General features: G+C 51.0%; 1 protein-coding gene across 14 annotated transcripts in view; it reads right to left on the bottom strand.

Annotated features, from left to right (window-relative positions):
• CYFIP1 (cytoplasmic FMR1 interacting protein 1) overlaps positions 1–22,796 on the bottom strand; it is a 120,247-nt gene that overhangs the window by 62,184 nt on the left and 35,267 nt on the right. For 9 of the 14 annotated variants that reach the window (XR_012414635.1, XM_045395148.2, XM_073995246.1 and 6 more), the window contains exons 2-12: positions 21,619–21,741; positions 21,452–21,541; positions 18,971–19,048; positions 18,679–18,780; positions 17,316–17,497; positions 13,559–13,655; positions 13,341–13,469; positions 9,940–10,044; positions 6,314–6,405; positions 5,055–5,172; positions 1,050–1,172 (exon numbers count right to left, since the gene is read on the bottom strand). Coding sequence is in view for 13 of the 14 variants with exons in the window: in XM_045395148.2 (XP_045251083.2) it covers positions 1,050–1,172; positions 5,055–5,172; positions 6,314–6,405; positions 9,940–10,044; positions 13,341–13,469; positions 13,559–13,655; positions 17,316–17,497; positions 18,679–18,780; positions 18,971–19,048; positions 21,452–21,541; positions 21,619–21,735 (1,233 nt within the window). In the remaining variant the exon portion in view is untranslated. Of the gene's footprint in view, positions 1–1,049; positions 1,173–5,054; positions 5,173–6,313; positions 6,406–9,939; positions 10,045–13,340; positions 13,470–13,558; positions 13,656–17,315; positions 17,498–18,678; positions 18,781–18,970; positions 19,049–21,451; positions 21,542–21,618; positions 21,769–22,357; positions 22,476–22,796 lie in introns of all 14 variants that reach the window. The other 5 variants (XM_045395146.2, XM_073995245.1, XM_045395151.2 and 2 more) reach the window with 2 other exon arrangements.

Here is a 22,796-nt window from a genome sequence, read left to right as displayed (position 1 = left end):
GGACATCCCACGCACACCAATTAGAACTTTGCAAATTGTATGACTGTATTAAATTATTACATGTATCCTGAAACTATGTACCCCTGTTATGCATCAATACAAGTAAATATTTAAAGCAAAATAAAATTTAAATGAAAAAATGAGAATTGGCCAGGTACAATGGCTCACATCTGTAATCCAGCACTTTGGAAGGCCCAGGCAGGCAGATGGCTTGAGGCCAGGAGTTTGAGACCAGCCTGGCCAACACGGTGAGACCTTGTCTGTACAAAAAATAAACAAAAAACTAGGCCGGGCGCCGTGGCTCAAGCCTGTAATCCTAGCACTTTGGGAGACTGAGGTGGGTGGATCACCTGAGGTCAGGAGTTCGAGAACAGTGTGGCCAACATGGTGAAATACCGTCCCTACTAAAAATACAAAAAAATTAGCCAGGAGTGGTGGTGGGCGCCTGTAATCCTAGCTACTTGGGAGGCTGCGGCAGGAGAATCACTTGAACCCGGGAGGCAGAGGTTGCAGTGGGCCGGGATCGCACCATTGCACTCCAACCTGGGCAACAATAGCAAAACTCCATCTCAAAAAAAAAAAAAAAAAAAGTATCCAGGCGTCCGGGTGCACACCTGTGGTCCCAGCGCTGGGGAGGCTGAGGCAGAAGGATCGCTTGGGGTGGGGGGTCAAGGCTGTAGTGACGTATGTTTGCACCACCGCACTCCAGCCTAAGCGACAGGGTGAGACGCTGTCTCAAAAAGAGAGAGACTTAAAGACCATCACAATGGTAGAAATTTAATTCTATCAAGATGTTTTTTTTAAAATGAGGCCCTTATATTTATAACACACATAAATGAAATGTACTTAAAATAATCTTGGAAACATTTCTACTGGTAGATGTTCTTGTCTTTCTGGGGCCAAAAATAAAAAGCCCAAAGACCAAAAGTTAATGTGAATCAAGTGCCCGAGGCAGCTTTGGCGCGTAGCTGGGGGCGGGGCGGGGCCTGGGGGCGGGGCGGGGCCTGGGGGCGGGGCGGGGCCGGGCCTGGGGGCGGGGCGGGGCCTACCACTTCCATCACATGCGCGCTCCACTGCGACAGCAGCTGCAGGCCCTGCAGCGCCAGGTCGAAGAGCTTCCGGTACTCCGCGTCCGTCTTCTGGGCCTCCTGGCGGCCCGAACCCGTGACCACCTGCACAAGGCGGGCACGGCCCCGTGGGAAACCCGCAACCCCCCACCCACCAAGCCCCCCACCCCAGGGATCCACCCTGAGAATCCACCCCGAAGTCACACCCGTGAAAATAAAAAACGCCGTGGGTGCTGGACCCTCCTCCCGGGAAAAAGGTGGCCACGGGTGTGCTGCACAGCACCGAGCAAGGGACAGGCCACTGCCACCGCCACCGCCCGGGGAACCGCAGGCCGGGCGCGGGGCTGTAACACGCGTGGGCTTGGCGCACTTCCACTAGGCTGGGGAAGGGCAACACACAAGTCACGTGGGTTTGCTTCTATCAAATAACCCCCTAAATTTAAAAACGTGACCTATGGGGAGGGACAGCGTGGAGAAGGCAAGCTTCTTTGAATATATCTTTTTATAGATGTGACATTAGAACCACAGAAATATTTTATATAATTAGGGGACAGAATTAAATGAGATGGGAAATGCAATCCCTAAAAGTGAAAAGCAAAATAAAACAATGGCGGGAACCTGCATGGAGTCCACAGCATGACCACTGAGAGGCCCCACCCTGAGCAATTCTAAACACCATGGTGTGACTTAAAATCCTCTGAGTGAGGGGCCAGGTGCGATGGCTCACGCCTGTAACCCCAGCACTTTGGGAGGCTGGGGCAGGTGGATTGCCTGAGGTCAGGAGTTCGAGATCATCCTGGCCAACACAGTGAAACCCCACCTCTACTAAAAATACAAAAAATTAGCTGGGCGTGGTGGCGCATGCCTGTAATCTCAGCTACTCTGGAGGCTGAGGCAGGAGAATTGCTGGAACCCAGGAGGCAGAGATTGCAGTGAGCCGAGATCACACCATTGCACTCCAGCCTGGGCAACAAAAGCAAAACTCCATCTCAAAAAAAAAAAAAAAAAAAAAAAAATCCTCTCAGAAGCTCAAGGGCAAAATCACCTGCAAAACAAATCCTAAAGCAATTTCTAGTCACTGTAATTAGTAGTGCTGGCATTGCTCTTTTACGACTAGATCACGGCTGGGCACGGTGGCTCATGCCTGTAATCCCAGCATTCTGGGAGGCTGAGGTGGGCAAATCACAAGGTCAAGAGATGGTGACCATCCTGGCCAACATGGTGAAATCCCATCTCTACTAAAAATACAAAAATTAGCTAAGTGTGGTGGCGCGCACCTGGAGTCCCAGCTACTTGGGAGGCTGAGGCAGGAGAATCGCTTGAATCCGGGAGGTGGAAGTTGCAATGAGCCAAGATCACACCATTGCACTCCAGCCCGGGCAACAGAGAGAGACTCCGTCTCAAAAAAACAAACAAACAAAACAACGAGATTAATAATAATGACATATAATAATTAATAATGACATAAATCAAATTACACTGGCGTCATTCACCAGGATGTTCAGCTTTCAGAAAAAAGAAAATCAACAAACCTAAAGTGGAATCACCTTAAAATTGTACTCAGAGGCTGGGTGCGGTGGCTCACGCCTGTAATCCCAGCACTTTGGGAGGCTGAGATGGGACGGGCGGATCACGAGGTCAGGAGATCAAGACCATCCTGGGAAACACAGTGAAACCCCGTCTCTACTAAAAATACAAAAAAAAAAAAAAAAAAAAACTAGCCGGGCATGGTGGCAGGCGCTTGCAGTCCCAGCTACTCGGGAGGCTGAGGCAGGAGAATGGCGTGAACCCAGGAGGCAGAGCTTGCAGTGAGCTGAGATGGCGCCACTGCACTCCAGCCTGAGTGACAGAGCAAGACCCTCATCTCACCAAAAAAAAAAAAAAAAAAAAAAACTGTACTCAGAAAAAAACTGATTTGTTACCTTAGACAATGCCAAAGAACCAATTACACTCAGATGCCACCTAAAGATGCTCCAGTCAACAAGACCACATACATGATGGTGGTCCTGTAAAATTATAATGCGGTGGAAGAATTCCTACTGCCTAGTGACGTCTTGCTGATCCTGACCCTGAGTAGGCTACTGTGTGTATTTAGGTCTTCGTTTTTAACGAAAAAGCTCAAAAGGGAAAAAACAAAAACTTCTTAGTAGAAAAATTATTTATAGAATAAGGATATAAAGAAAGAAAATATTTTTGCACAGGTATACAATGTGTTTGTGTTTTAAGCAAAGTGTTATTACAAAAGCCAAAAAGCTCTTTTTAAAAGTAAAAAGTTTATAAAGTAAAAAAGTTACAGTAAGCTAAGGCTAATTCATTATTAAAGAAAAAAAAAGCCTTTTTAAAAATTTAGCACAGGCTGGGCACCATGGCTCATGCCTGTAATCCCAGCACTTTGGGAGGCCAAGGTGGGTGGATCACAAGGTCAGAAGATGGAGACCATCCCGGCCAACACGGTGACACCCCGTCTCTACTACAAATACAAAAAGTAGCCGGGCGTGGTGGCGGGCGCCTGTAGGCCCAGCTACTCGGGAGGCTGAGGCAGGAGAATGGCGTGAACCTGGGAGGCGGAGCTTGCAGTGAGCCGAGATCGCGCCACTGCACTCCAGCCTGGGCGACAGAGCAAGACTCCATCTCCAAAAAAAAAAAAAAAAAAAACTTTAGCACAGCCTAAGCACACAGTGTTCATAAAGGCCACAGCAGTGCACAGTAATGTCCTAGGCCTCCCACTTGCTCACCACTCACTGACTCACCCAGAACAGCCTCCTTGTCTAACATGCCCAAACACTTGCCAGTGGTGTGTGTTAGAAGCAGCAGGTACCCCAAGATACCTGGACTACTGGGCTCTTTGTCAGTCAGTTTGGTTACATGATGACTGGTAACCATGGTGGGTGGGGCACAGGGGTGCTCATCATCCTGCAGTGGGTGGGGCCAACATCTCCAGAGTTGTCCCCACTAAGGTTAATGGTCCTCCTGAGGCCCTCGAGGGACTAACCAGTCCTGCAAAGCAGCCTGGGTGTATGCCCTGAAACCCCGCAGTCCCTGCCGGCAATCTGCAGCACAGACATGCCAGCAGCGCTGGCTCGGAGCAAACCTGGGTGAGGAGAATGGGAGTGACCAAAATGCCGATGTGGCAAACCCAGCTGCAAAGCTGGAAGGAACTAAAGAGAAAGCACGTGTCCTCTGCGCCCAACTCCAGGCCCACCTCCTGGACACATGGACCCAGTGCCCTGGGATGTCTCCTGACAGCCACCCAGAGGTTCCTGCTCACCTCTGGCCTCAGGACTTCTTTCTTTCTAGACTTAAAGGGGCCCCGGGTCAGAATCACCCTGTCTTTTCCCAGTGTCCTCCCTTCTCCAACCATCTTTTGAGCTGCTGGAATCACAGTACTAGACTAGGAAATGCCATTTAATCAATTAACTATCTGGTCTCTGTCCTTTCTCTTGGGATCCCTATGTTTTTCTGAAAAAAAAAAAAAAGATGCTTTTTGTACAGCTCAACAGAGACAACACTAATTTCACTGCCTTGTCAATTATAATAGGTGCTTTTGAAGTACAGTCATGCACCACATTTGATCAATGACAGCAAACAGAATGGTGGTCCCATAAGATTATAACACCATCTTTTCACTGTACCTTTTCTATGTTTAGATAGATTTAGATACACAAATACGTATCACTGTGTTACAACTACCCAAAGTCTTCAGCATAGCAGCGTGCTCCATGGGTGTGGGGCCCAGGAGCCACTGGCTGTGCCCTGCGGCCCAGGTGTGCTGCAGGCTGTACCATCCAGGCTAGCACGAGAACACGATGACGCTCCCACAGTGATGAAACTGCCTAATGACACATGTCAGAACCTGTCCATGTCATTATGTGACATATGATTGTATCTGGTAGTAAACTGTTTTTCAAAGCGATTAAACCTCAGATCTGGGTGCAAGCGCACACAGGCGACCCTCGGGTGCCCATGTGGCTCCGGTCGCGGGCCCACCTCGCTGTTGCTGTAGCGCGCCAGCTCCGAAATGAAGCGCATGTGGTCCTCGCGGATCTGGATCATCTGCTCGCAGATGTTGTACTGAGGGCTGCTGCCGGAGGATGTGCACGTCCATCTGTGTGGAGACAAGGCACCTGCGTTACCTGCAGCGGCGCCGGCAGGTCGCGGCACTGGGGCAGCTCAGGATGCCTGGTTTGGCGCCGGAGCCAGATGGCTTTTACATTTTTAAAGGGTTGTTAAAAAAACAACACAGAAGAATTATCTGATGGAGACCACCTGTGGCCTGTAAAGCCTAAAGTATTTGCTGTCTGTCCTTTACTGAAAAGGTTTCTTGCCCCTGAGACTGAGCTGCAACTTCGTTTGTCAAAATCATGGCTGAATGGTGACCGCGGGTTGGCTACGGGCAGTGCTTGGCAAGTCAGTGAAAGCCTCCCCCAAGACTCTGATGGCTCTGCAGAGTCTGCAGTGGGGAGGAGTGTCTGCCAGCATCTGGAACTGTGCTGAGGATCTTTATAGTTCTCCAGAGTAAGATGATACACAGTTTAGGATCTAGGGCCACATTGTCTGCAGATGTCACAGCTGACACACTGTCAGTTTCTTCTTTTTTTCTCTGAGGCAGGGTCTTGCTCTGTTGCCCAGGCTGGACTGCAGTGGTGCAATCTCGGCTCACTGCAACCTCCACCTCCCAGACTACTCAAGTGATCCTCCCACCTCAGCCTCCCGAGTAACTGGGACTACAAGCCTGTGCCACCATGCCTGGCTAATTCTTGTATTTTTCCATAAAGACGAGGTCTCACTTGTTGCCCAGGCTGGTCTCAAACTCCTGAGTTCAAGAGATCCATCCACCTCGGCCTCCCAAAGTGCTGGGATTATAGGCGTGAACCACCGTACCCCACCCTCTTTTTTTTTTTTTAAGACAACCTTTTTAAAAGTAAAGACTATCCCCCAGCACTGTCCAACAGGAAACCCTAGGATGATGAAAATGTTCTGTATCTGTGCTGTCCAGCACAGTAGCTACTAACTATTGAACATTTCAAATGTGGCTGTCATAAGGAAATTAAAATTTCAATTGTATTTTTCAATAAACTTAAATGTAACTAGCCACCTGTGGCAAAGGCAACAATACTGGACATTCAGTTCCAGGCTGAGAATGTTAACAGTGTTATCTCTAGACAAATAAGCACGATGTCTGAAGAAAACCACACAATGAGGACACTGCAGAAAGCTCAAACCAGGCAGCTTTTCTCTCCTCCTACCGAGATTTATTTTCCTCGTAGTGGGCGCTGGTCTTGATGTATCTTGCCAGTTCTATTTGCATGTCCCCAAATAGCGGAACCACCTGGAGCTGCTGTATTCAAAGAACAAAAAAAATAGGGTCATTATGTATGTTTAGTCACCAAATACATAAGCACAAGGAAACTGACTAATGCTAATAATTACTTCGGCTTGAATGCTACCTCTGCAAATGATTCACTACAAAAAAACTCTAAGCAATGTCTACATTTGCTTTGAGAGAAACAAAATACAATTTAAAAACCAACATCTATAAAAACTATTCAAATGTTAAAATTAACCTACGAAATTGCTAGATCCACAGTCATTTAAAAAAAAATCAACTGTATTTCTTTATTTTTATTATTTTTTTTTTTTGAGATAGAGTCTCACTCTGTCGCCAGGCTGCAGTGCAGTGGCATCATCTCGGGTCACTGCAACCTCCACCTCCAGGATTCAAGTAATTCTCCTGCCTCAGCCTCCTGAGAAGCTGGGACTATAGGCGAGCACCACCACACACAGCTGATTTTTTTGTATTTTTAGTAGAGACAGGGTTTCACCATCTTGGCCAGGATGGTCTTGATATCTTGACTTCGTGATCCACCTGCCTCGGCCTCCCAAAGTGCTGGGATTACAGGCATAAGCCACCGTGCCCAGGCAACTGCATTTCTATATACTAGCAACAATTAGAATACAAAAACTTAAAGAGAAATACTTTGCAATAGCATCCAAAAAACATATGCATGAGTGAATCTAACAAAAAATGTGCAAGACCTCTAAACAAAAGTACTACCCCAGGCCGGGCGCGGTGGCTCACGCCTGGAATCCCAGCACTTCGGGAGGCCAAGGCGGGTGGATCATGAGGTCAGGAGATCGAGACCATCCTGGCTAACACGGTGAAACCCCATCCCTACTAAAAAATACAAAAAAATATTAGCCGGGCGTGGTGGCGGGCACCTGTAGTCCCAGCTACTCGGGAGGATGAGGCAGGAGAATGGCGTGAACCCAGGAGGTGGAGGTTGCAGTGAGCCGAGTTCATGCCACTGCACTCCAGCCTGGGCAACAGAGCAAGACTCCGTCTCAAAAAAAAAAAAAAAAAAAAAAGTACTACCCCAAAAATTCTAGAAAAAGTTCTCAATAAATAGAGAAATAGATCATGTTTGTGCCTAGGAAGGCTTCAAATGTTTTAAATGTCCGTTCTCTCAGAACGGATCTATAATCAATCCCAGTCAATATTCCATAAGAATAAAAATGTTTTTTTTGGCCGGGCGCGGTGGCTCAAGCCTGTAATCCCAGCACTTTGGGAGGCCGAGACGGGCGGATCACGAGGTCAGAAGATCGAGACCATCCTGGCTAACATGGTGAAACCCCGTCTCTACTAAAAAATACAAAAAAAAACCTAGCCGGGCAAGGTGGCGGGCGCCTGTAGTCCCAGCTACTCGGGAGGCTGAAGCAGGAGAATGGCGTGAACCCGGGAGGCGGAGCTTGCAGTGAGCTGAGATCCGGCCACTGCACTCCAGCCTGGGCAACAGAGCAAGACTCCGTCTCAAAAAAAATAAAATAAAATAAAATAAAAAAGAATAAAAATGGCTTTGTGGGGATAGTGTGTGTAAATCAGGAAACCAATTCTAAAATGCATTTCCAAAGGTGAAGGGATGGTATCTGAGACTATCTTGAAGGACAAAACTGGAAGACACACCCTTCCAGATTAGGAGTCCTGTTAGAAAGCTACAGCAATTAAGGCAGTGTGGCCCTGGAGCAGGGACGGAGGCTTGCAGACAGGACAGAGAACCTGGACAGAGCCACAGACAGCCTCACGACCTGAGGAGCAGCACTGCAGAACAATGGGCTTTGCAATACACAGGCAGGCCCAACTGCGGAGCCATACTGAGACAGATCCAAGGACGCAAAATCCCTACCCCCTACCACGCGCAGAAGTCAGTTCCGGGGGGATTAGGTCTACATGAAAAAGGACACAGGATGCTTCTAGAAGCTAACACAGCAGAAACGTCCCATGAGCTGGATGGCCACAAAGACTGATTTAGGTGGACATTAATGAAAAGACTCATATATGGGACTACACTAAAATTATGAACTTCTGTTCAGCAAACGACACCACTGAGAACGCGAAAAGGCTACTGGAGGCGGGGGAGGAAGGGAATATATTGGTCAAAGCGTATAAAGTTTCAGTTCCGCAGCATCGGTAAGTGTTGAAGACCTCACCTGTGGCACGGGAGCTACGCTTAATAACAACGCATTGAATCCTTAAAATATGCTAAAAGAGTAGATCTTAAGTGTTCTCATCACAAAACAAAAAAATGGCGTGTGAGGTGATGGACATGTTAATTAGCTTGAATTCATCATTTCACAATGTGTATGTGTATCAAAACATCACACTGTACACCATAAACATATACAATTTTTATTTGTCAATTACACCTCAATAAAGCTGGGAAAAAGTGAAAGGGTAAGCCTCTTTGGGGAGAATACATGTACATTAAAACGTAAGGCCAGGTGCAGTGGCTCAGGCCCGTAATCTCGGCACTTTGAGAGGCTAGGGCTGAAGGACTGCTTGAGGCCAGGAGTTCGAGACCAGCCTGGGCAACATAGGGAGACCTCATTGCTACTGAAAGTTTAAAAACTAGCCAGGTGTGATGGCAAGCGCCTGCAGTCCCAGCTACTTGAGAGGCTGAGGTGGGAGGAATCACCAAGGCCTGCTACACTCCAGCCTGGATGACAGAGCAAGAGCCTGTCTCAAAAACAAAACAAAACAAACAAAAATACTCACTTGTGCCCAACAAAGGACGTGTATCCAGAATATATAAATAACTATAAATAGGGAAAAAAGAGCAAAGACTTGAAGTGGCACATCACAAAGGGAATGCGCTAAGAACATGGAAAGCCATTAGGGAAACGTGAACTAAACTACAATGAAACACTAGCCATTACAATCCCAATGATGTATGCATCCTCAGGATGTCCCCCAACCCCAAAAAAGACAGTGCTAAGTACTGTCAAGGATGTGGCACCCCCAGAGCGTTCTCTCACTGCTGATGGGAATGCAGATCAGGACAGCTATGCTGGAAAGTCATCAGGCCACAGGTAACTACTAACACTGAAAACAGATACGCCCTGTGACCTCCGGTCCCTCTCCTGGGTATGCACCCAACAGAGGAGAGTCGACCAGAGCTGCACTGTTTGGACTCACCAAAACCCGGGAACGTCCGAGAGCCCGCCAACATCGGAACGGGCAAGTTACAGTGTGGTTGTGAGACAGAAAACTACACCACAACCGAAAGCTATGAGCTATAGCTATGGGCTTCCTCCAGGATGCACCTAACAAACAAGAGGCTGGTGACAGCAGCCGGACACAAAAGAGTAAAATAGCACAATTCCATCTGTATAAAGCTCCACCCAGGCAAAACCAGCACCGGGCAGAAGGAAAGACAAAGCGCGGTTGCCTCTGCAGACAGGAGAACATGCGTGGCCCAGACTCCACCCAGCCCCAGCATTTCCTGATATAGATCATGGTCACACAGGGGCTCACTTCCCCAAAATTCAAACTGCATGCAAATCAATAAAAACATTGATCTAAAACCATGTAACTCACCTTGAAGTACTTGTCAATTTTGGATAAGTTTATTCTTTTCTTGGCATCTAACTTATAGATGTTACTGACACTCCCATCCATCAGGTACAGACCAAATCCCATGACCTGAAAAGCCACAAAATGAATGATGCAATAAAGCTCACAACTGCAAATTTAATTACCCGTAAGGACTTACACTGTTACAGCTGACGATTTCAAAGGCACAATTTGAAATATATCATAAAGATCTATATTTAGGCTGCTTGTCTGGTGCTTGAAATGCATCATTTTATCCTCAGTGAAACTGCTACAAAGCGGGGCTGGGCTTCCAGGTCAGTTGCTAAAAGCGGAAAAAACAAATCCTCTACCCTAAACTCACACAAGCAGTAGGGCTATTCTAGGGCTATTAGGTTGGTGTAAAAGTAATTGCGGTTTTTCTGCCATTAAAAGTAATGTCCAATATGCAGTCACATGTAACCAGTTACGTTTCGGTGTATGCAAACTAAAAATTCTTTTTTTTTTTTTTTTTTTTTTGAGACAGAGTCCCACTCTGTCACCCAGGCCAGAGTGCAGTGGTACCATCTCAGCTTACTGCAACCTCTGCCTCCCAGGTTCAAGTGATTCTCCTGCCTCAGCCTCCCAAGTAGCTGGGACTACAGGCACCCATGACCACCACGCCTGGCTAATGGTTTTTGTATTTTTAGTAGAGATGGGGTTTCACCATGTTGGTCAGGCTGGTGTAGAACTCTTGACCTCAAGTGATCCACCCACCTCAACTCCCAAAGTGCTAGGATTACAGGCATGAGCCACCGTGCCTGGTCACAAACTAAAAATTCTTAATGTGGACTAGCCACCTGCACACTCCAGTGCTCCACAGGACCTGGCGGCCACAGCTCCCACACCAGCTGGTGCAGACCCAAAGTCTCTGCTGTCACAGAGTACTCCATGGACAGCGCTCCTTCAGCCCTGCGTGCCTCCCAGTGCTCTCCTGCTCATGGACAGCGCTCCTTCAGCCCTGCGTGCCTCCCAGTGCTCTCCTGCTCATGGACAGCGCTCCTTCAGCCCTGCGTGCCTCCCAGTGCTCTCCTGCTCATGGACAGCGCTCCTTCAGCCCTGCGTGCCTCCCAGTGCTCTCCTGCTCATGGACAGCGCTCCTTCAGCCCTGCGTGCCTCCCAGTGCTCTCCTGCTCATGGACAGCGCTCCTTCAGCCCTGCGTGCCTCCCAGTGCTCTCCTGCTCATGGACAGCGCTCCTTCAGCCCTGCGTGCCTCCCAGTGCTCTCCTGCTCATGGACAGCGCTCCTTCAGCCCTGCGTGCCTCCCAGTGCTCTCCTGCTCATGGACAGCGCTCCTTCAGCCCTGCGTGCCTCCCAGTGCTCTCCTGCTCATGGACAGCGCTCCTTCAGCCCTGCGTGCCTCCCAGTGCTCTCCTGCTCATGGACAGCGCTCCTTCAGCCCTGCGTGCCTCCCAGTGCTCTCCTGCTCATGGACAGCGCTCCTTCAGCCCTGCGTGCCTCCCAGTGCTCTCCTGCTCATGGACAGCGCTCCTTCAGCCCTGCGTGCCTCCCAGTGCTCTCCTGCTCATGGACAGCGCTCCTTCAGCCCTGCGTGCCTCCCAGTGCTCTCCTGCTCATGGACAGCGCTCCTTCAGCCCTGCGTGCCTCCCAGTGCTCTCCTGCTCATGGACAGCGCTCCTTCAGCCCTGCGTGCCTCCCAGTGCTCTCCTGCTCATGGACAGCGCTCCTTCAGCCCTGCGTGCCTCCCAGTGCTCTCCTGCTCATGGACAGCGCTCCTTCAGCCCTGCGTGCCTCCCAGTGCTCTCCTGCTCATGGACAGCGCTCCTTCAGCCCTGCGTGCCTCCCAGTGCTCTCCTACTCATGGACAGCGCTCCTTCAGCCCTGCGTGCCTCCCAGTGCTCTCCTACTCATGGACAGCGCTCCTTCAGCCCTGCGTGCCTCCCAGTGCTCTCCTACTCATGGACAGCGCTCCTTCAGCCCTGCGTGCCTCCCAGTGCTCCCCTACTCATGGACAGCGCTCCTTCAGCCCTGCGTGCCTCCCAGTGCTCTCCTACTCATGGACAGCGCTCCTTCAGCCCTGCGTGCCTCCCAGTGCTCTCCTACTCATGGACAGCGCTCCTTCAGCCCTGCGTGCCTCCCAGTGATCTCCTACTCATGGACAGTGCTCCTTCAGCCCTGCGTGCCTCCCAGTGATCTCCTGCTCATGGACAGTGCTCCTTCAGCCCTGCATGCCTCCCAGTGCTCTCCTACTCAGGAGGAGGCTGGGGGCTGGGCTGGTGGGACACCCAGCAAAGGGTCCCCCAAGGCCACCCTGCAGAGGTGGAGAGCAGAGCAAAGGGAACGGTGGAACTGCCGACCATCTTTCCCGTGAGAAATGCAGATGGAAACCTTCTTCATTTGAACAGAATAATAAAGAATATGGTGAACCAACAAAAGGCTACTTTAATTATGGTGACACAAGGTATCAGAGTCCCAGGAATCACATGCTTGACAAGTAGAATCTTGGATAACTTCTTTAAGTTAACTTTAAGCTGTCACAAAGCAGCTTAAAGGCTGGGTGTGGTGGCTTAGACCTGTAATCCCAGCACTTTGCGGGGGGACAAGCCAAGAAGATGGCTTGAGCCCAGGAGTTCAAGGCCACCCTGGGCAGCAAAGTGAGATCTCGTATCTACAAAAATTCAAAAACTTAGCTGGGCATTGGTGCAAGTGCCTGTGGCCCCAGTTACTCAGGAGCCTGAGGCAGAAAGATCACTTGAGCCAAGGAGGTCGAGGCTACAGTGAGCTGTGTCCACACCACTGCACTCCAGCCTGGGTGAAAGAGCAAGACCCTGTCTCAAGAAAAAAAAAAAAAAAAAGGCTGGGCACAGTGGCTCAAGCTTGTATTCACAGAGCTTTGGGAGGCTGAGGCAGGAGGGTCACTTGAGCCCAGGAGTTTGAGATAGCCTGTACAACATGGCAATTTTCTCCCTCTACAAAAAATTTAAAGATTAGCCAGGCGTGGTGGTGCACACCTGTAGTCCCAGCTACTTTGGAGGCCAAGGTGGGAGGATCACTTGAGCCCAGGAGGTTGAGGCTACAGTGAGCTGTCATCATGCCACTGCACTCCAGCCTGGGCAAGAGCCCAACACCCTGCCTCAAAAATAAAACAAAAAGCAGCTCAATGCTGAGAGAATCCTTGACCCAGACATCCTGGCCAGCACCTTCTCCCAGGGTCAGTGTGTGACACTCGTGGGGTGTGTTGAGAGCCTGTTGTGCAGGCTGTGGGCAAGGGCAGAACGCTGTTCACACACAAGACACCGTGCAAGTAAGACACAGCTGTCAAAAGGATTCTAGAAAAGCACAGCCTATTGACAAGAGTAAGGCTGTCCCTCAGCAGTGCCACAGGCTGGCGTCCCCACACACGTACTTTGAGAAGCATGTGTTTCTCACTGGGCGTCAAATACATCCTGTTCTCGTAGTAATCCACACACAGATTCACGATGTCTGCCAGGAGCTCTTCGTAGCCAGAAATCACTTCGAGCTGCTGCTGCAGAGACTGAAACACAAGCAAGAGACTCACGCACGGGCCCGGCGCCCGGCCAGCGGCTCGGCCCATCCGCCCGAGTGTGCGAACACCAGCCTCACCTGTGTGATCTTGTTGTGATTGGCCAGGAACATGGACAGATTCTGCGATTCCTGGATGGACTGTGGATCTGCCATTTTACGTAAAAACTGAGCGGCCCTTTGAAAACAAGAAGAGTTCATCCCAAAATGCACCTATGTGCCACGTAAAAAGATAAAAAAAATAAAAGCCTGGTTCGAGTGGGATCCCCTTCCTCTACAGTCATCTGCAGAAATGTGGGTCAACCTCTGACGCTGGCGATGATTTCAGCCTTTTCAGGCGTCTCCGGCCCTGCCCTCCAGGTCAGTCTTCTGCCAACTTAGACGTGTCTTGCACAGCTGGGGACAGCTCTCCACCCTGCTGGTCACAGCCGATGGGCTTCCTGCAGGGTCCCTGCACACTGGTCTCTGCCCTTCACTGGTGGATGCCCACCTCATCTAGGGGGGCACAGGGCTGGCTGGACCCCAAGTCTAAGAAGGGCCACTGCCATCTCCGTGACTCCCACAAGCCCTGCCATGAAGATGGCCAGCACTGCTGAGGTTCTCTGCCGGGAACCCTCTGGACCACAGCTCCCCAGGCCACCTCAGGGACCACTGGTACCCAAAGTCCTGAGACAGAGCCCTGGCCTGCCACCAATTTGTAGCTACACCCGACATACAATACCACAAGGCCATGCTGAGCCCACGAGGTCTGGCAGAGCAGGGTGAAGGTGGGGTGTGAGGATTCCCATCATCTAGGGCTGTCCCCCAAGAAAGTTCAGTGGAAACGGCCCACACAAGGATAGGTCTGTGCAACCCAGAGCCTTGGGGGTTTAGCTTTAAAAGTCACCATGGCAAAGACTGATAACCTACCCCAACAATCACTTCCTCCTCTTCCTCCTTAGGAATGAGCCCCGCATTCCTGTGGAACACACGTTCCAGGGAGCCTCACACATTCCATGTACCTCGCCTACCCTGCAGCTAGCTGTGGTCACGTGACCAAGGACTGGGGCCATGAGATATAATGCAAGACACTGACAGGCACTCCAAAGTTTACTCATAAGGGAGCATGGAGCCCATCTTTCCTCCTTTCTTCCTGCTGACTGGAATGCAGAAATGACAGCTGGAGCTTCAGCAACCATCTAGAACCAGGAGGCAACACCTGAAGCAGAGCAGCAGGCCAACAGGAGCCTCGAGTCCTGAACGCCGGACAGCCTGCAATCAGCTGCAGACCACCTCATTCAGGACTTTCCAGGAGACAGAGAAATAAACTGCAATCTTTTCAAAGCCACTGTTACTTCACTGGGTTTTAAACAATTGCATACAGTTAAACTTAATATTGTAAACCTAATGTTACTGATACAGTAACATTCCTTGGCTTTTTAAACATGTTTCCCGGCCGGACATGGTGGCTCATGCCAGTAATCCCAGCATTTTGAGAGGCAGAGGCAGGTGGATCACTTGAGGTCAGGAGTTCAACACCAGCCTGGCCAACATGGTGAAACCCCATCTCTACTAAAAATACAAAAATTAGCCAGGTGTGGTGGCTCACGCCTGTAATCCCAACTACTTGGGAGGCTGAGGCAGGAGAACTGCTTGAATCCAGGAGAGGCAGAGGTTGCAGTGAGCCGAGATTGTGCCACCGCACTCCAGCCTGGGCCAGTGAGACTCTGCCTCAAAACAAACAAACAACAACAACAAAAACATGTTTCCTTTTTTTTTTTTTTTTTTTTAAATAGACAAAGGGTCTCACTCTGTCACCCAGGCTGGAGTATAGTAGTACAATCACAGCTCACTGCAGCCTCGACCTCCTGGGCTCAAGTGATTCTCCAACCTCAGCCTCCCCAGTAGCTGGGACCACAGGTTCACGCCACCACACCCAGCTAGTTTTTTTTGCTTTTGTCTTTTTTTTTTTTTTTTTTTTTTTTTTTTTTTTAAGAGATGGGGTCTTGCTATGTTACCCAGGCTGGTCTCAAATTCCTGGGCTCAAGTGATCCTTCTGCCTCAGCCTCTCAAGGTGCTGAGATTACAGGTGTGAGCCATCGCACCTCGCCACGTTTGCTTTATTGATTTGAGTAGTTGCTGAGGCGGCAGGTGAGGAGACTAAGGAAACAGTCAAGGATACTGTTTTCTATTTTCCTCAAGCCTCACCATAACCACACGAGTTATCTTGGCATTGGCACTTAGAGGAGGTTATACTAGTAGCTACCAGCAGGTGCCAAAAGAGCTAGGTGTGTGTGTGTGTGGCGGGCGTCTTGGGAGGGGTGGGGGTGATGGTCTGGGAGGGTGAACCAACAGGGGTCCCAGACAGAGGTCAGAAGAAGAGGCAGCAGGAAGAGCTACGGAGCTGGCCCAGGCCCACTCTCTGGTGCTCAGGGGAACCTGGAGGTGGTGAAGACACTGGGGACGGGGCTGCTGGAGGGGAAACCCTCCTTCTCCCAGCTTTGCACACAGCGGCCCCATCTGTAAACTGTTTTACAGACTAGGCTTTAGAATAAAGGTGCTAGTGCTAAAAGGAAAAAAAACCCCCACAACTTTTAAATATTGAAAACCACTGATGCTGGCCACCTCCCCATTTCCCTGACAAAGCCAAAACGGTGGTGGCTAAGAAGGCTGCTCAAAATCACACAGCGACTGGGTTGTGCGGCTGGGACCAGGAGGCCACTGCGACCAGTGAGCCTCGATGCTGGAATCCCACGGATGCTGTCATCAAACAGGGACCATTCAGACGTCCGCCCCAAGAGGGGCTCACAGGCCCACTCCGGAGACCCTTCTCTAGTTCTGAAGATCTAGGCTTCTGTGCAGAGCTGACGATTTTAGTGATAACGGAACACTGCCTTAGTTCACGTGAATGAGGCTTAAATTCTGCCTGACCTAGCTTGACTCCTACTGCTGCCTCATTTTGTCCCAAGTGGGGATTTTTCTTTTTATAAAGACATAACAACAGTTGTATGATTTAAAATGCAACATAACTAGAGCGTATTCAGATGCAAAGTAAGGTCTCTTCGAATTTAATTTTAGAGCTAAGATGCCTTACTTACTAGAGGAAACTGAAATTAGCATCTCATTCCAGCAAAACATGTCTTCAAAAGCACCGGGCACAAACGAAGCAGAGCATCAGGAGACAGCGCCGTGTGTCCCCGAACGCCTGTCTGCCGCCCACCACCCCACAATCCTCCGGAAGCACACGCCGGGCCATGCCCGCCTCTTCCATCCCTCCTGCCGGTCTCTCCAGAGGCTAGCTTCTCCAGAAGCTCTCTACATCCAAAAAGAAAACCGCCGGGGAGAGGACCTGGAAACGCAGTGTGACCCCAAGACACCCTGTGACTGTGCATGGGCTACGTCTGCACGTTGCTGGATGGTGCTCAGGTGCCGGGGACCCCCACCGGCGAGAGACTGGCACCGAGGACTGCAGCCCCAATGCCCAAGGTGGGCTGCAGAGGCCACCTGCCCCCTTGCCAAGATGCTCCCTGAGCCAGATGCCTGTGCTCTGTGAGCTAGGCCTACAGCTTGTGCACGTCTGTCTTCCCAGGGGCGCGAAGGTCCTCCGTGACATCGAAGGACAGCCAGGGCACTAAGAGTCTGCTCTAGCTTTGCAAAGCCATGATATGCACTTACCTGCTGGCTCCCCTCACTTTATCCCCCAGAGCAGGTGCTCCCACAGCCCTGACACCGAGAAGTAGCCGCTGCCTACCAGAAGTGACGACTTCAACACACAAAGACACACACCTGCTACGCACGAGGCGGGCCACTGAGCTGCGCGCTCTCGGGAAGGCCCACGGCACACGGGGCCGGTGCTCACCTCTTGTATGCTGAGTGGTCGTTCTTCACACTGCACTTCATGTTCTTCAGCTCGTCCAGCACAGCGAACATGTTGATGAACTTGCCCAGTGTGATCAGGTAGGCTTCAGACACAAAGTCCTTCCTCCTCTCGGCGTGGCACAGGCGCCTCACCTCCCCGCAGAAACGCTCAATGGCGTTTCTCTGTGCAGAGGAAGCGGGGGGCAGAAAGCTGCAGGTCAGTGAGGGGCCAAGCCCATGTCCCTGCTTCAAGCACCTGCAGTCACTGCTCCTTGATGAGAAAAATCTGCCCCGCGCGGCTTCGGGCCCAGGTGTTTACAATGTGGGCAGCCAGACCCCCTCCTGAAAGCAGCTCCGACGGCCTGCTCTGCAACGTCGTTACTCGTTTTGCACTTTACCAACTACGTCACTAAAGTAACAACATCTTGCTGATTATTCCAGCAAAATTACTGAGCAAAATGATCCAAGAAAACGTCTGCAAAATTCATACGTTCTAACTTTCAGAAGTGAAAAGTGGGAGAGATTTTTTTCCTCTTGGTAACTTTCAAGGTAAAATGAAAATTAATCTCCTAGTTAGTTCCATCTCCTCCCTCTGCTAATGGACATCATAGAAAATCTGGATGTTTCCAAAATACTTCTTTAAAAAGCAGCAGGCCCCTTTCATGTGGCTGCTTCTTGCCTAATCAAGGCCAGGGCGAGGACCACCAGGAATGGACAGTCAGGGTGAGGCTGACAGCAAGAAAATACCTGAAAGACCAGATGAATCAAAAGTACAAACTGGCCAGGTGCGGTGGCTCACGCCTGTAATCTCAGCACTTTGGAAGGCCAAGATGGGTGGATCACCTGAGGTCAGGAGTTCAAGACCAGCCTGGCCAACATGGTGAAACCCTGTCTCCACTAAGAATACAAAAACTAGCCAGGCATGGTGGCGGGCGCCTGTAATCCCAGCTACTCGGGAGGCTGAGGCAGGAGAATCACTTGAACCTGGGAGGCGGTGGTTGCAGTGAGCGAAGATTGCACCATTGTACTCCAGCCTGGGCGACAGAGCAAGACTCCGTCTCAAAAAAGAAAGTACAAACTGGCAGAAAGTCAAAGCATTGTACTTGAAACTGACAGAAAGCAGACTCCGTGAAGGAAACATGAAATCACTGAGAATTCTGAGAACCACAAAAGGAGTGTTGATTCCAAAAGGGCGTGAGAAACTTTAGACTGTCAAAGGCTTGGTCCCTTTTGTCTCAGAAACTGGTTGCTTTAATTTGCAGGCACTCTGTTCAGGGTGTTCACATTGACGGCGATGGGTAGGAAGGTGTCAGCAACCCACCCCTCGGTGTTACACCCCCAAGATAGGGATTTTGCCATTTTACCTGGAAGTACATAAAATTCATCAGTTTTGTGACCTCAGGCTCCAGAACCTCCACGGTTTTCTCATAAATTTCCACTCTGTTAGGCTGCTCGTTACATTTCACCTGGAATAAAGAAACAAGGATGACATAAGAGGCTTGGATCCAGCCAGAAGCAGCTGCTGGGCAGCTAGAGCTGGTGATCCCGCCCTGCTGTGGGGTGAGACCCGGGAGGAGAGTGGCCAGGCATTGCAGGGGCAGGGCGGGGTGGGGCACGGCAGGGTGTGGGGAGGGAAGAGACAGGCGAGCAGGGCACCTGCGGGATGGCCCGGGAGCAGCTCCTCCAGGTGTACAGCATGACAGCATATTCTTGGCCCTCCTCCAGCATCTCGTTCTGCAACGGAACACAGGGCAAATCAAAGGCAGGAGGGGGAACTAGCATGAAAAGCAGATGCCAGTTGCTAAAATCTAGACAAAGCACCATGAACTATCCTAAGCACTGTGGCCTGTGTGCCAAGAGACAGCTGCCGAGAAGCTGGTAACGCTGAGGTGCGGCGCTGGGGGCCACAATGACCACCCAAAACACGCCAGGGCTCCTGCAGGCGAGAGGGTATCAGTGACATGCAGGCATCTCTGGGGCATGCCACAGGCATTACACCTTGGCTCCGCCCAGCCCGAAACAATCGCTGGCCATGAGACCTGCAGTCGGGAGCACAGAGGAAGGGCTCAGGGCAGACGCCCTGCCCAGTGTGAGCACACGCAGGATCCCCATGGCCTCCCTCCTCACTGGCTCACAGGGCCTCCCAGTCCCAGAGAGGACTAGAGGCAGGGCTGCCCCAGGTGTGCAGGAGGAATAGTTAGGATTTAAGTGCCCACAGCACTTAAAATCTAGGTGGAGAGTCCATGGGAAGAGGACTGTCATCACTGCTATAAAACTGCTTTTGCTTTCTACTCTTTAACATCATTTCCTTTGGTAAAAATCAAATAGATGCTCTTAAATCTAGCCTATATTTAGAGAGATGTTCATCACATTAGAGAGATGTTCATCACAGCTTTTTTTTTTTGAGACGAGTCTCGCTCTGTCACCCAGACTGGAGTGCAGTGACGCGATCTCAGCTCACTGCAACCTCCACCTCCTGGGTTCAAGCAATTCTTTTGCCTCAGCCTCCCGAGTAGCTGGGATTACAGGCGTGCACCACCATGCCCAGTTAGTTTTTGTATGTTTTTTCCATTAGAGACAGGGTTTCACCATGTTGGCCAGGCTGGTCTCGAACTCCTGACCTTAGGTGATATGCCCACTTTGGCCTCCCAAAATGCTGGGATTACAGGTGTGAGCCACTGCACCCGGCCTACAGCATTTTTTTTTTTTTATTATATGACATAAAAGAGGAAATGAAGTAAATGTGCAAAAATAGTTGAACTGTGGACATTTACGAAATGGTTTACATAGCCATTAAGGATTGCTTTCTCCAGCACATTTTCAAGGCATGAAAATATTCTTGTCCAGGTGCAGCGTCTCAGGCCTGTAATCCCAGTACTTTGGGAGGCTGGGTGGGCAGATTCCTTGAGTCCAGGAATTCGAGACCAGCCTAGGCAACACAGTGAGACTTGCTTTTACAAAAAATACAAAAAGGTAGCTGGGCGTGGTGGTGTGTGACTATAGTCCCAGCTACTCAGGAGGCTGAGGTGGAAATATTGCTTGAGCCCGGGAGGTTGAGGCTGCAGTGAGCCCTAATCATGTCACTGCACTCTAGCCTGGGCAACCTGAGTCAGACCCTGTCTCCAAAAAAAAAAAAAAAGAAAAGAAAAAATGTTCATGAGATCATTAAAATACAGAACTAGGTGGGTGTGGTGGCTCATGCCTATGATCCCAGCACTTTGGGAGGCTGAGGTGGGGAGATCACCTGAGGTCAGGAGTTTGAGACCAGCCCGGCCAACATGGTGAAACCCTGTCTCTACTAAAAATACAAAAATTAGCTGGGCGTAGTGGTGGGCGCCAGTAGTTCCAGCTACTCGGGAGGCTGAGGCACAAGAACTGCTTGAACCTGGGAGGCAGAGGTTTCAGTGAACCAAGATCGCGCCACTGCACTCCAGCCTGGGTGGCAGCGCAAGACTGTGTCTCTTAAAAAAAAAAAAAAAAAAAAAGCAGGCCGGGCGCGGTGGCTCAAGCCTGTAATCCCAGCACTTTGGGAGGCCAAGACGGGCAGATCACGAGGTCAGGAGATCGAGACCATCCTAGCTAACATGGTGAAACCCCGTCTCTACTAAAAACTACAAAAAACTAGCCAGGCGAAGTGGCGGGCGCCTGTAGTCCCAGCTACTCGGGAGGCTGAGGCAGGAGAATGGTGTGAACCCGGGAGGCGGAGCTTGCAGTGAGCCGAGATCGTGCCACTGCACTCCAGCCTGGGTGACAGAGCGAGACTCCGTCTCAAAAAAAAAAAAAAAGCAGAACTATAACAACAATGCAGTTCATTTATAAATCTGAATCTCATATGGGCGCATACCCGGTGTAAGTGGGTGCAGATCTGGAGAGGGAAAGAGCATTAACAGTGCAGGGGTGCCCTCGAAACGCTGACAAAGGTTTTCTCTGGGCCAGAGACACTGAATTTTCAGAAAGAGCGTGTATTGTTTTACACTAAGAAAAACAAAGACTATCCTAAAAATATAAGGCATTTCATTCATTTTCTACTCTTTTTCCTTACTGCATAGTCCATTGGGATAATACCAAAAAGTATCCATCTGCCCTTCAAACGCGCCCTTCCCTGCAGAGAGAAACGAAGACGCACAGCAACATTACCATGCTAGAGTGGACGGTGGCTTGCTCGATGTATCTTGCGATGCCAGTAACAAATGCATTTCTGTCTTCAAAGTTAGTGTTGAAATTTGGCTGAAAGAAAGGAAGAGAAAAACCGTCACGTGGGGTCGGAGCACAGGCTGTACGCCCCGCAGCTGCTGGGCACCCACCTGGTAGAGCAGCGAGGATGGCGGGGGCTCGATGCAGGGCTGCTGGTCGGGCAGGGGCAGCTCCTCCAGGAGGTCCACGTTGGACAGCGCGTCCTCCAGAGTCACCTGGGCTGCCATCCTGGGCTGGAACAACACACAAGGACCCCTGTTCTGTGAGGAGGAGGAGGAGGGGGCAGCCGACAAGCTTCGAGGTGGGGTACCCAGGCCTCTAACCCCTTCCCGCTCTCCTGAGGGCACTGGGGATCCTGCCGCGGGCATGATCAGTCCTTGGGAGTCGCGTGTCTCTCAGGGCACGGGGGCCAGCGGGCTGGGAGGCCCTGTGCAGCTTCTCCTTTCGCACTCACTGAGAACAGGCTCTCCTGGCCTCCAGGAGGGTCACAGTGTGGGGGACGTGGTTCCCGCCACCCTCCCCACCGCGGGGGCCGCCGTCCTGAGTTGCTGGTGCTGAGGACTCTCTGGAGGGTCTGACAACCCCCTCCCAGTGCTGGAGCGGCAGCGCCTCTCCAACACCACATCCGCCCAGCAGACCCCCCCGAATGCAGCCACCTCCCACCCGGTGCCTCTAAACACACCAGGGCCTGACATGGAAAAGCCCAGCTCCTGCCACCCAACGCCAGCTGTCTAGCTGCACAGACAGGCTGAGATTACAAGGAGTAGGGGCTGCCGCCGGGGACGGAAAGTGCCACAGCACAGCTGGAGCACAGGTACGGAAATGAAGGCAGACATCGTCTAAACACACCTTCAGTGCCAGGTTCAGGGAGAGGGGGCAATCTGCCTTCTGCCGATTCTGCTTCAGTCTCAAGGGTACTCAGGAGCAGCTCTGCCCCGGGATAGGACCGGGGCAGCTGAGCGGCATTCTATGAAGGAAAACTGCAGGTGGCCTGGAGGAGACACTGAACAGAAGGAGCCCCAAATCCCTCCTCCAGCACGGGGACAGGCATGGAGGCGCGCAGCAGGACAGGCAGCTGGTCCCGGTGCACTGGCTGAGGGTGGAGAAGGGAAGCTCCAGGGACCCAGGAAGCCCCAGTGGCCGTGTAGAGAGGAAGCAGCTCGGAAGAGCCAGCCGACAAAACTGCTCACAAGCTTCAAGCCCATCCTCAAGCTGCAGGGGGGTGGATCTGATCCTCTTCACACCCCAAACCCCGAGACCACAGCCAGACGGCCACCTGCGGCACACA

Source organism: Macaca fascicularis, chromosome 7 (assembly GCF_037993035.2).
Source record: "Macaca fascicularis isolate 582-1 chromosome 7, T2T-MFA8v1.1".
NCBI classification, from domain to species: Eukaryota; Metazoa; Chordata; class Mammalia; order Primates; family Cercopithecidae; genus Macaca; species Macaca fascicularis.
Note: the sequence above shows the minus strand (reverse complement) of the source record. Positions and strands in the feature narration are given on the sequence as shown.